The 11,044-nt window shown below is 68.5% G+C and overlaps 1 protein-coding gene across 1 annotated transcript; it reads right to left on the bottom strand.

The window, feature by feature from the left end:
* Positions 1–1,240: 1,240 nt before the first annotated feature.
* On the bottom strand, positions 1,241–10,016 carry MEX3D (mex-3 RNA binding family member D). Its single transcript, XM_045087611.1, has 3 exons — positions 9,374–10,016; positions 2,078–3,457; positions 1,241–1,951 (listed from the first exon to the last, which is right to left on the bottom strand). The coding sequence occupies exons 1-3, from the start codon at positions 9,951–9,953 to the stop codon at positions 1,914–1,916; spliced, it is 1,998 nt and encodes a 665-aa protein (XP_044943546.1). The 5' UTR covers positions 9,954–10,016; the 3' UTR covers positions 1,241–1,913.
* Positions 10,017–11,044: the final 1,028 nt, after the last annotated feature.

The raw sequence follows: 11,044 nt of genomic DNA, 5'->3' as shown, positions 1-11,044 counted from the left end.
CACTGTTGGCTTCCTCTGGGGGCTCTGGGAGAAGGCCCTCCCTGCCTCTCCCGGCTTCTGGGGGCTCCAGGCACCCCTGGGCTTGCCTCCATCTTCGGACGGCTTCTATCTGAGCCTTGACCCCCCCTCTGTATGTCCTTTCTAAGGACACTGGTCATTAGACGTCGGGCCCGCCCTCATTTGGGGAAGCTCACCTCAAGGTCCTTCACTCTATCTGCAAAGACCCTTTTTGTGAATAAGGTCCATTCACGGGTTCCGGGCCCACAGTTCAACGGCCTCACCCACAATCCCCACCAGTGCTGGAGCGTGGAGCGTCCCCGCTTCACAGATGGGGACACTCCAGTCAGAATGGGTTGGAACCCCCGGGTGTGTGTGGTGCTTCAAGACTGACCCCAGGTCCTGCAGCCTCCAGGGGCTGACCCTCAGCTGGAGGGGCTGCTAGGGCCCCCATTCACTGGAGACGAGGCCCGTGGGGCGCCCTTCCTGTTGTCCCACTGACTTGTCTTCCTGAGCCCCTCGCCTCCTCTTGGAGGCCCTCCGGGTTGCGCCGCCATGCCTTCCCAGCTTCCCCAGCAGGCTGTTCTGCACACCCCTCCTCCGTGGCCGCTCAGACCCCACTCAGCCAGCAGCCCCCAGGCCCCCGGGTTGTCCCTGGAGCAGTTCTGTGCCTCAGAGCCACCCTCCGCTCACTCTGCTGGCACCCACCGGCTGCAGTGGTTCAACCCACAATCCTATGGCCCCGAGTCTGGAGTCAGTCCCACCCCGAATTGTCCAGTGGCCCCACGGCCATGGTCCTCTCTCTGCTCCCAACCAGACCCAGTGAGTGAGGGATGGCACGTGTGGCCATCACTCAGATGTCCTTTGGGGACTGGGAGGTGTAGGAACTCATTGTGGGAGTGGGATTTCCAGACCTGGTTCCCATTCTGCACAACAGGACTGGGAGTCCCCGCCCCCCATCAGAGCCTGGCACCCCCTCTCTCCACGGCGGCCACTACCGGCCGTGGCTGGCGCTCAGGAAAAGAGGGGCCAGGCTGCACCTCCTCCCCCTTCAGGCCAAGGGCCCTCATCTGGAAGCAGGCACAGTGCTGGGCTTTCAGAAGAGCCTGGGTTTGGACATGGGGCATATCCCGAGTCCAAATTCCTTTATCTGCAAGATTAAGGGACGAGGGGGCTGGCTCTGAGCGCCCCGCATCCTCCCTCTCCCGAGCCCCCCCACCCCACACCACGCCAAGGGCTCACGTGTAGTAAAAAGACTTTATTAAGAAGGCTTTGAAGTCAAAAAATAAAACTCTTGATACAATTTTCTGAACCCTTAAGTCAGCTCAGCAAATATATAATCAGTAATTTAGCTGTGTAAGATTAAAGGTCCGTTACTTTATTTAAAATAAAATATATTTTTAGTTCTTAAAATTTATTCCATAAAGTACATATTTCCCTATAAATTCCCTACATATACACAGAGGTAAAAAGTAAAAGCTTAAAAAAACACAATTTAAAAAAATTTAAAAACTGACAACAGAAACCACAGAAGGAGATTAATAATTAAAAACACAAAGTTAGAAATTTCTGGTCGGGCCCCCCGCCCCCCACCCCGCCCCCTCCAGCCTGTCCCACGCCGACACTCGGAAGGGCAGCCGTCAGCCCGCAGAGGGAGTAAAAACGTGGCCCTCCTCCTCGAGGGGATTCGCAGAGGCTGTGGCGGCCTCCGAAGCCAGCGCCGTCGAGTCAGAAACCCAGGTCCCAAAGACGGACAACCCAGAGTTGTAAAAACCGTATCTATCTATCTATCTATATATATACTTTTTACCCCTTAAAAAGATCACCCTGGCGGGCGGGGAGTCTTAAATAAAAAGTGCAAACAGACCTTTTCTCTCTGTTTTATTGTAACCTGTCGATTCAATACTGTTTATTTGTTAGGAACTGAGATGCCGCCGGGCAGCCGTCTCCACGCCTGGGACCGAGTTAAAGCTGGTCTGTGAAGGCTGGCCCCGCCGCACCCGCCGCGCCGCCCCCGCCGCCCCCTCCGTGCCGCCCCCCCGGGCCTGCGGCGGCCAGCCGCACCGCTACGAAAAGATATGAATGGCCTGGGTGGCGGGTGTGCGGCAGGCTGGGCACTCGGGCTCGCTCTTGCCGCAGATGCGGACGGCGCAGTCCATGCAGAAGAGGTTGTGGCCGCAGGGGACCAGCGCGGCCATCACCTCGCCCTCGGCGCACACCACGCACTCCCGCGCCGAGGACGGGGCGGGCGCGGCAGGGGTCGGGGTCGGGGCAGCAGACGGTGCGGCCACGGAGGCCTTGCGGCCGCCCTCGGGGACTCCGGAGTCCAGGGCGGGGCACGCGGAGGCCGAGGAGCCGCTGGGCAGCGAGGTGGCCGCGGGGAAGCCGGCGCCGCCGCCGGAGAAGGACGACAGTGCGCCCTGTGCCGGCCGCCAGGCCAGGGCGCCCACCGGGTCGGGCGCGCCGCGGCGGGCCAGCGGGAGCTCCAGGGCCAGGCCGCCGGGCTCGGGCAGCGTGGGCGAGTGGCGCGGCGTGCCGGCCCCGCTGCTGCGCCGGGCGCCGGGGGCGGGGGGCGCGGGGGCCCCGTTGACGGCCGAGCAGCTGCTGAAGGCGGGCAGCGGCGCGGCCCGCTCGAAGGGCGCCCAGATGGTGGCGGCGGCGGGCACGGTCAGGTCCAGCGCCAGGAAGTCGAAGCCAAAGTCACAGTCCTCGGGGGCGGGCGGCCCCGATGGGGCCCCCGGGCCGTCCCCGCCGAAGGTGAAGCCCCCGTTGCCCGAGCCTCCGTAGGGGCTGGCGGGGCCCGCATCGGGCACCGGCGGCCCCCCGCGGCCCCCCGCGTAGAAGGCATCGGGGCCCCCGGAGGCGCCCAGGGCCCCGTCCCCGCGGAGGCCGGCTGCGGGCGCGGGGGGCCGGCGGCCGGGGTTGGGGGCCTTGGCCCAGAGGCCGGCGGCCGTTCCGAGCAGGTCCAGACAGACGTCGGTGCCGTTGGCGTGGAAGTCGCTGTCGGGGCCCGCGTCGGTGAAGGCGCCGGTGCGCAGCGTGATGTGCGCCTCGATCTCCTCGCGCGCGCGGTCCACGTTCTCGGGCATGCCCGTCACGGCGAACACCGGCTCCTTGTCGCGCCCGGGCGTCACGATGTACGTGTGCGTCCGCTGCTGGATGCGCTTGATCGTGGCGCCCTTGGGCCCCACCACCAGCCCCACCACGCGGTAGGGCACGCGCACCTGGATGGTGGTCTGGCCGGGCAGGTTGGGCGGCCCCTGCGCGGCGCCGGGCAGCCCGCCGGCCTTGCTGCGCGTGGCGCGGATCACGGAGAAGTGCTCGGCGGCGGACAGGATCTCCCGCTTGGCCATCTCCACGTCCTCCCTGCGGCCCGTCACGATGAACACCGGCTCCTCCCCGCGCACCGGAGTCTTGATGTACGTGTTTGTCTTGGCGCGCAGAGCCTTGATCTTGCAGCCTGGGGCGGTGGGGGTGGGGGAGACAGTGAGGACCCGGGGCCCCTCCCCAGGGCCCTCCCCAGCCCGTCTCCTCACACTCGCTCTTCCCTTTCCCTTCCGCTCTCAGACCTGAAGGTGGTGGTGGGTTTGGCAAAAAGGCAAGAGACAACGAGGACCCCAGTGCGGACTGAGGAGTGTCTCCGCCGAGGGCGCCTGGGAGGCTCAGTGGTTAAGCCTCTGCCTTCAACTCGGGTCATGATCTCGGGGTCCTGGGATCGAGCCCGGCATCGGGCTCTCTGCTCAGCGGGGAGCCTGCTTCCCCCTCTCTCTGCCTGCCTCTCTGCCTACTTGTGATCTCTGTCAAATAAACAAAATCTTTAAAAAAAAGAAAAAGAAAAGTGTCTCCCCCAAGTTCATGGCCCCTGGTACTTGTGGACAGGACCTCACCTGGCAAAGTCTTGCAGGTGTAATAGATTAACGCAAGGCTGTACTGAAATAGGGTCACCCTGAACCCAGCGACAAGTGTCCTTATTGGGGGGGGACACAGACACAGAGAAGATGGAGAATGCTGGCAGGACGGGGACAGAGGTCAGCACGAGGCAGCCACAAGCCTAGGGACACCAGGTCTGCCAGCTGCCACCAGAAGCTGGGAGAGCGAGACGGCCCAGGGGGTGTCGGAGCCGCTGGAGGGGGCGTCGGAGCCGCTGGAGGGGGCGTGGCCCGCCGACACCCGGGTTTTGTACTGCCGCCCCCAGAACGCGTGGAACACTCGTTGCTGTGGTTCGCGGCCGCCCGCTGTGGCCGCTCAGTCGAGGACACAAAGCTCGCCCCGGACACTAGCTCCCTGGCCGACGGGCGGGACAGCCCAGGGTCAGACTGTGGAAGCCGCCCAGCATTTTCTCCTGACCTACGGACCCAGCTGCTGAGGGGACGCTCACGGACACGGCGCTGTGCTTCGTCACCGCTCGGACTGGGGGTCTGACCGTGGGGGGCGTACAGGGGTGTCTGCGTGCGGCCTGGGGCGTCTCATACTCCCACCCCTGGGGCCTTCTGAGACATCTTGAGTCCCGGCCCACGAGTCTGGAGGACCCCCCTCCGGGCTCTGGGGCGCTGGCGGGACACAGGGACATTGTTGCAATACAGACACCGCACAGAGAGAACAGTGTTGCTAACTTTTCCCGGAGCAGAAGATACAAAGTTAGTGAGCCCAGCTCGGCCGCTGGGCCTCAGGGAGCACCAGGAGGCGAGAGCGGGCGTCTGGGGGTGGGGGCAGCCTCACGCCGTGCCGGGAAACAGCAGCCCCATCCAGGGCTTTGAGCCAAAGCAGAGCCAAGTGAGTGGGTGAGCAACCTCCCAGGGAGGGTGGGCCGTGGGCACGCTGCCTTCCATCCCGTCTCCGGGGTCCGGAGCCACCGCCGGCCCCCGCCGCCCGGGGTCCTCCCTCTCGCCGGCAACCCCCAAACCTACCCTGACCCGGAGCTGCCTCCACTTTGTGTTCGGGCCGTTCCCTCCCCACTTGGTAGCTGGGGGCAGGGGGCGGGGGCAGCTTTCCAACCCCACGCCGGTCCTTCCCTCCCCGGCTGCTCCCGAGCCCTGGGTGCCCCCCACGACCTTTCCCAGCTGCAACAGCACCTGCACCCCTTCTCTGCATCAAGTCACAGCCCAGCGCCCCTTCCTCCAAGAAGCCACGCGGACCACACGAGGCCCCGCACACACTTCTCGGTTCCTCCTGTGTGGCTTCCCGAACTCCCCCAGTGCGGAGAGCCGGAAGGAAGGGCCTCGGCACTGGGATGACACCGGCCCCTCAAAGGGCTGTCCTGCACCTCCATTTCCTCCCCAGGAAGAGAAGGGCCCAGGCTCAGCACCCCAGGCAGATACCTGGCCTTCATGAGCCTTAAAGGTGGCTGGCGGGGAACCCTAGCCTCAGCCCAAGTGTCCACTCCCCACAGGTCCATGTGGGCGACAGGGAGGCAAGGCCTGGAGAGATGGCAGGGGACGAAGCCAGGTGCGTGCGGGACCGCCTCCGCGCAGAGAAGCAGCCTTTGTCCCCAGGCACACAAACTGGCCCCATCCTGTCCCTCCCAGAGGGTGGCCCTGACTGGAACCCTCGGGGGCCCAGAGGTCGCCAATTCACTGGCCACATTTTGGCTGTGGCGCCCATCGACCCAAGCCCCGGCCACGCCACGACCCTAAGAAGTGGCAGGGGGGGACGGCAAGGTCCGAGAAACTGGGCAGTGAGAGCAGACCAGACCCACACCTGCCCCGGCCGGGATGAGCCGGAGGGGCGACAGCGGGCGAGCTCAGCGGCCAAGCCCCACAGGGACCCTGCAGCCACCACGGATTGCTGCGACAGGCTGGAAAGCGGACCCCTGGGCCTGGCCGCCAACACAAGCAGGTGTGCCTGGAAATGGGGGTGACTGTCCCCCATTCGGTCCACTCCCTCCTCACTGCGGCGGGGCCCTGCCTTCAAACAGGGCGCCTCGGGTCCCCACGTGGAGCCTGGTCCCATCACTCACGTGACCTCATTCTGGGGTTCTGACCCCCCTGCATGCTGGGTGTTGAGGAACTTGGGCACTCCAGGCACTGCTTGGGGGACCCCACACAGGACCCACAGGCTACACTTATCAATCAATGAAACCTCAAGGCCGTGAGGGGGAGCATAAGGGCCCCCCCAGAAGGATGCGCACCAGGGGAGGGCTCCCGGCCAAGGCAGACATCCGGAAGGACAGGGTGGAGACAAACCCTCACGATGACCGGCGCCCCAAACCCAGTGGGCCGCTGGCCCCATCACAGCAGGGTGGGCCCGTGGGGGGAGCTGGAGCCCAGGGGGTCTCCAGACACAAGGAAGGTCTATGCTTGCCAACACAAGGGGCCCCCAAGCTAGATGCACGGCAGCCCGCTGACACCCCTGTGCCATCCCCAGCCTCCAGAAAGATCACCCCAGACCCGCGGGAGGGGGGCCAGGCATGGGGGGTCAGAGAGGGAAAGCCCCAAGTGCCACGGGCTTTCTCCAGCGGAGTGGGGCCAGTCCAAGCGCACCGGCCCCCACCTGACAGCAGCAGACTCGGAATCATCGTGGGGACTGCCGGCCCGGGCCCCCCACGGGCATCTTTCCCGCACTCACTCCTGACCCCGCCCTCCGGGCAAGAGGCAGGGTGCTCAGGACCTGGCCCTGCCCCACAGGCACACACGCCCGCTGGGTGCACCTGGTCGGAGGCTCTGGGAAGACCTGGCCCAAAGTCACACCCGGGGCAAGCGGGCACCAGCCTCCAGGAGACAGCTGCAGACTCTCTTCAGTCTCCATCTTCCCTGTCTATAAAATGGGGCCATTCCCCGCCACGCCTCACCCCCTGGCCCAGAGCCTTGGAAGGGAGAAGATCCTCTCCTGGCCTCTGCTCCCTGCAAAGCACACAGAGCCGGAGCAACGGAGGCTCAAATCCCAGCCCCGTGGGCCTCGCTCAGCCCGCATCGCTGCCTCCTGTGACCTCGAGCTACGGAGGCTCTTCTGGGGTGGGGGTCTCTTGAGGCTCTGTGAGGAGGGGCAGGTTGAGGTTCCCGTGCAGGGCACCTTCCGGGCCACTCAGCCCCAGGGAGGAGAGAACTTGCAGGGGCTGCGACCACCTATCCCGTTCCCGGGGGCTGCAGGGACCCTTCTAGGATGGAAGAAGCAGCTCGGAGAAGAGCGACTGAGCGTCCCGGAAAGGGAAGACCCCAGGTCTGGGTGACTCCGGCCTCCCCTCTAGGGGATGGAGTGGCTGCAGACCCGGGCTGAGAGAGGAGGAGGGCCTTCTGGCCCAGCGACAGCCAGGACGGGGAGACGGGACGGGCTTCGTGTCCAAGAACGGAGAGGGAGACGGGACAGGTGACTGCAGGGAGGGAGGGGTCAGGACTGGGTCATGAAGACTTCCAGGCTGTGCTTGACACCTGGGCGGGACAAGATGGGAGCCACAGAGGTCCCAGAGCTGGGAGAATCAAGGGCTGGCAAAGGGGCCACCATGTCCTGGCACTGGTGCTCCCCTCCCCGGGACCCTGCACCCCACTCAGGGGGGCCACTGTGCAGCAGCTCGGGGCTGGGATTAGGACCCTCTTACTGGAGGATCCTCCCAAAAACCCTCGAGGGAGATGCTGTCCCCCCATCACGGAGCGGAGAGCTCATCTGCCCAGGGACACAGAGCCAGCCCCGTCTGCTCCCCCCAGGGCCTGCCTTCCTCTCTGCCACCAGCAAGACCCCAGGCCAGCACCCAGTCATCAAGCACCAAAGCGCACACCTGGGAGGTCGGGTGGGGCCGATTCCCGGCTCCAGGAATAGGTGCGGAGGCCCCTGCGTGGCTCCTGCCTCCAATGGGGCAGACTCAGCCTCCCTAGAGGACCCTGGGGCACACCAGAACACTCGTGTTCACAGGGAACACGCCCCCCCCCACCCCCCCGTGCTCCCCTGGCTAGCAGATCGGCCTAGAGACTCCGGACAACAGCTCCCAGGCTGGGTTTCCACGGCCGTCCCCCCGTCCTCACCGGTGCCTGGACGGTCCGCACACAGCCCAGCGCAGGTGCGGGTGACCGGGGCAGGGAAGGGGCCGCGGCGGGCGGGGCGGTGGAGGGGATCGGTCAGGCCTGCAGTCCTGCTGTGCTGGCTCCGGGGAGGCAGCTGACAGGGCTCTGAGGACCACCTGTCCCCTCCCCCGGTCCCAAGCCCTAGTTCCTTAGGCCAGCACCACACCTGGTCCTCCTGGTGTCCAGATGGGGGGATGACACGTGACCGGTTGCACCTGCACCCAAAGCCAGAGGACTCACTGGCCAAACCACCCCCTCCCACTCGGCACTCAGGGCAGTGTCCGGAGCCTCCCTACGGTCCTCTGCCCCCCGGTGTCAATCGAGACAAGCCACCTTGCAATTCAATCCCCCCACACCTGTCTCTGGCTCCTGTTACCAAGCCCCCAAAGGCCAGCCCCAGTGTCCTGGAGCTCCACCTCAAGCCCCGCCCAGACCCCACCCCAAGTTCTAGAACCTAGCCTAGAAGCAGGGAGTGGGGGACAGGGAGCTACAGGCAGAAGGCAGGAGAAAGTTGGGGCTGGGGGCCAGTGACTAAAAGGGTGTGTGGGCGTGTGTCCAGCGGAGTACTGCCCACCACCCTCAGCCCGCCCGCCCCGCCACTCCAGCTCCAGGGCCAATGAGCAGCGGCCGGCCTGATGTCACCCTGCAAATCTCAGACTGGCTCTCTAACAAAGAGAACAATGGGGCGGCCACAGGGACTCTTGATAATGCTGCCGCCGGGACCCTCACACCCCGGGCCTGCTACCCTGGGCCTGCCAGAGGGAGGGCTAGGAGTCCGGACCTCCAGACGGCATTCTCAGCTGGTCCTTAAGCAAAGCACGTCCCCTAATCCTCGAGCGGGGCGGGGATCCTCCCTCATCCTGTGCTCCCCCCACCCTCGGAAGGGCCCCCAGGCTGGCAAGTGGAGATGAGCAACCCTCTCTGCACGCCAAACTTCTCTCTTGACCTGCCTGAGCACCCCCACCTACCCCGCCGCGGAGACACCCCCAAGCCCTAACGAGCCCCGCCCCGTGCCTGCTTCGGGTGTGGAGCGCCCACCGCCCAGCCGGGACCCCTGGTTCTTGGGATCCCACTGCAAGCGGCCCAGGGCCTGGGCAGAGGCGCCGCACAGAGGGGCCTGACCCGGCCGGAGGAGCCCAGACAAAGGCAGCGGCGGGCCGGAGCGTGGAGGGGAGGAGCGCGGGCTGCGCCTAACTTTCTCGCGCGGCCCGCGGCAGGACAAAGGCGCACAGGCGGCCACTGAGGCCCGGGCCCACGCGGGGCGTGGCCAGGGTCTGGCGTCCGGCCGCGGGCAGGGCTGGGCAGGGCTGGGCTGCGGCGTCCCCCTCCCCAGGGCGCGCGGCGCGGGGACCCCGGGGGCGGCGCCCCAGACGGCGGCCACTCACCCTGGCGACCCACGATCTCGGCGACGTGCTCGGAGCTGGGCACGGGCACGCACTCGGTCATGTTCACGCTCTTCTTGCGGCTGCCGATCACGCTCATCTGCTCGGCCAGCAGCGTCGGGGGGCCCAGGGCCGCGGGGTGGGGCGCGAAGCCGGCGAACACGTCGGGCGGCGACTGCCGGGGCGGCGGCGGCGGGCTCACGTCGGGCTCCAGCAGCGCCAGCGAGCCCGGCGCCACGGCCTCGGCCACCGCGGGCGCGCCCGCCTCCGGCCCGTCGGGGGGCGCGGGCTCCGCCGCCGCCCCGCCGTCCGCGCCGCCCGCCGCCGCCGCCACCGCGCCGTCGCCGCCGCCCGCGGCCGCCCCCTCCTCGTCCGGGCCGCCCGCGCCCCCCAGCCCCAGCCCCGAGAGCTGGTCCAGCGCCAGGCGCAGCGCGGCGGCGGCGGCCGCGTCGTCGGGCGCGGCCTCCTCCTCTGCGCCCTCGGGCAGGGGCGGCGGCGGCGGCGGCAGCGGCGGGGGCGGGGGCGGGGGGCGCGGGCTGGGGTCGCCGCCGCCGCCGTCGGGCTGGCCGGTGGAGCCGGGCATGGCGGCGCTAGCGCTCGGGCCCGCGCCCCCGCCTCTCGGCCGCCGGCCGCCCGCGCCGCCGCCGCCCGCGCCGCCGCGCTCCGCCTCTGAGAGCTGGGCCGCCGGCCGCCGGCATCCAGCGGCGGGGCGGGCGCGGCGGGGCGGGGCGGCGGCGCGGGGCGGCGGCGCGGGGCTGCTCGGGCCGCGGGCGGCGGGGCGGCGGCGCGACTCTGCTTGCTCCTCGGCGGCGGGGGCTCGGCGGCGGCGGCGGCGGCGGCGGCGGCGGCGCGGACGCTGCTTCCCTCCCGCCCGCCCGCCGCCCTCCTCCGGCCGCCCCGCCCCGCCCCGTGACGCGCGCGCGGCCAACAATGGGGCGCCGGCAGGGCGCACGCGCGCGCGGGGCGGGGCGCGGTCACGTGGCGGGGCGCGGGGCGCGGGCGCGGCCGCAGGTAGGTGCCCGCGGGGCCCCCGGCGCGCCCCCTGCCCCAGCCTCAGCGCGCGACCCCTCCGGCGGCCCGAGCGCCCCCTTCCTCCGCGCGCGCGCCCGGTCCCCCGGCGGGCTCCCCGGGGAGGAGGCGGCCAGAGCCGGAGCCTCCGCCACGTGGGCGGCGGTGCTCCCCGGCAGGGGCTGGTTTCCGGCGGCCGGAGGACCCTGCCGCTGCCGGGGCGCCCCCTGCCCTGTGTGTCCGGCGCCAGCGCCAGCCTCCGGGCGGCCCTCCCTCCAGCGGCCCGCGGTGGGGGAAGGAGCGCCCCGGCTTCTCCCTGGCCGGGCTCTCCCGGTCGCCGGGCTGGGAGCAGGCTGGCCCGCCGCCGGTGCGTCTGCCCGCAGCCTCCCGGCGGACCCCGGGCCTGTCTGGGGAGCCCGGGGCGGAGGACACCAGCTCCCCAGGTGGGAGCGGGAGCGGCCTGCCCCTTCTGCCTGCCCGCGGCTCCCCCCCGACCGTGGGTCCCCGTCCCCTGGCCCGAGTAGCGCCCGAGTCCCGGCGCGCATGTTCCCCACCCGCTCAGACTGGCCCCGGCGCCTTCTGCCTTCTTGCCCGTGCCTGGAACCCTTCCCCGCCCTATTCTGGACCCCCAAGTCAAACCCAGCCCAAATTCCTCTCTTCGGGTAC

The sequence above is a fragment of the Mustela putorius genome, unplaced genomic scaffold, assembly GCF_011764305.1.
Source record: "Mustela putorius furo isolate JIRA1106 unplaced genomic scaffold, ASM1176430v1.1 tig00000095_pilon_pilon_pilon, whole genome shotgun sequence".
NCBI lineage: Eukaryota > Metazoa > Chordata > Mammalia > Carnivora > Mustelidae > Mustela > Mustela putorius.
Note: the sequence above shows the minus strand (reverse complement) of the source record. Positions and strands in the feature narration are given on the sequence as shown.

What these genes read in the sequence shown, in the direction of transcription:
- MEX3D (XM_045087611.1), bottom strand. Translation starts at nt 9,953, where the DNA reads ATGCCCGGCTCCACCGGCCAGCCCGACGGCGGCGGCGGCGACCCCAGC. An exon ending in CGAGATCGTGGGTCGCCAGG is followed by an intron (nt 3,458 to 9,373) that starts GTGAGTGGCCGC and finishes CCACCGCCCCAG; the next exon opens with GCTGCAAGATCAAGGCTCTG. An exon ending in ACCCGCCACCCAGGCCATTC is followed by an intron (nt 1,952 to 2,077) that starts ATATCTTTTCGT and finishes ACTCGGTCCCAG; the next exon opens with GCGTGGAGACGGCTGCCCGG.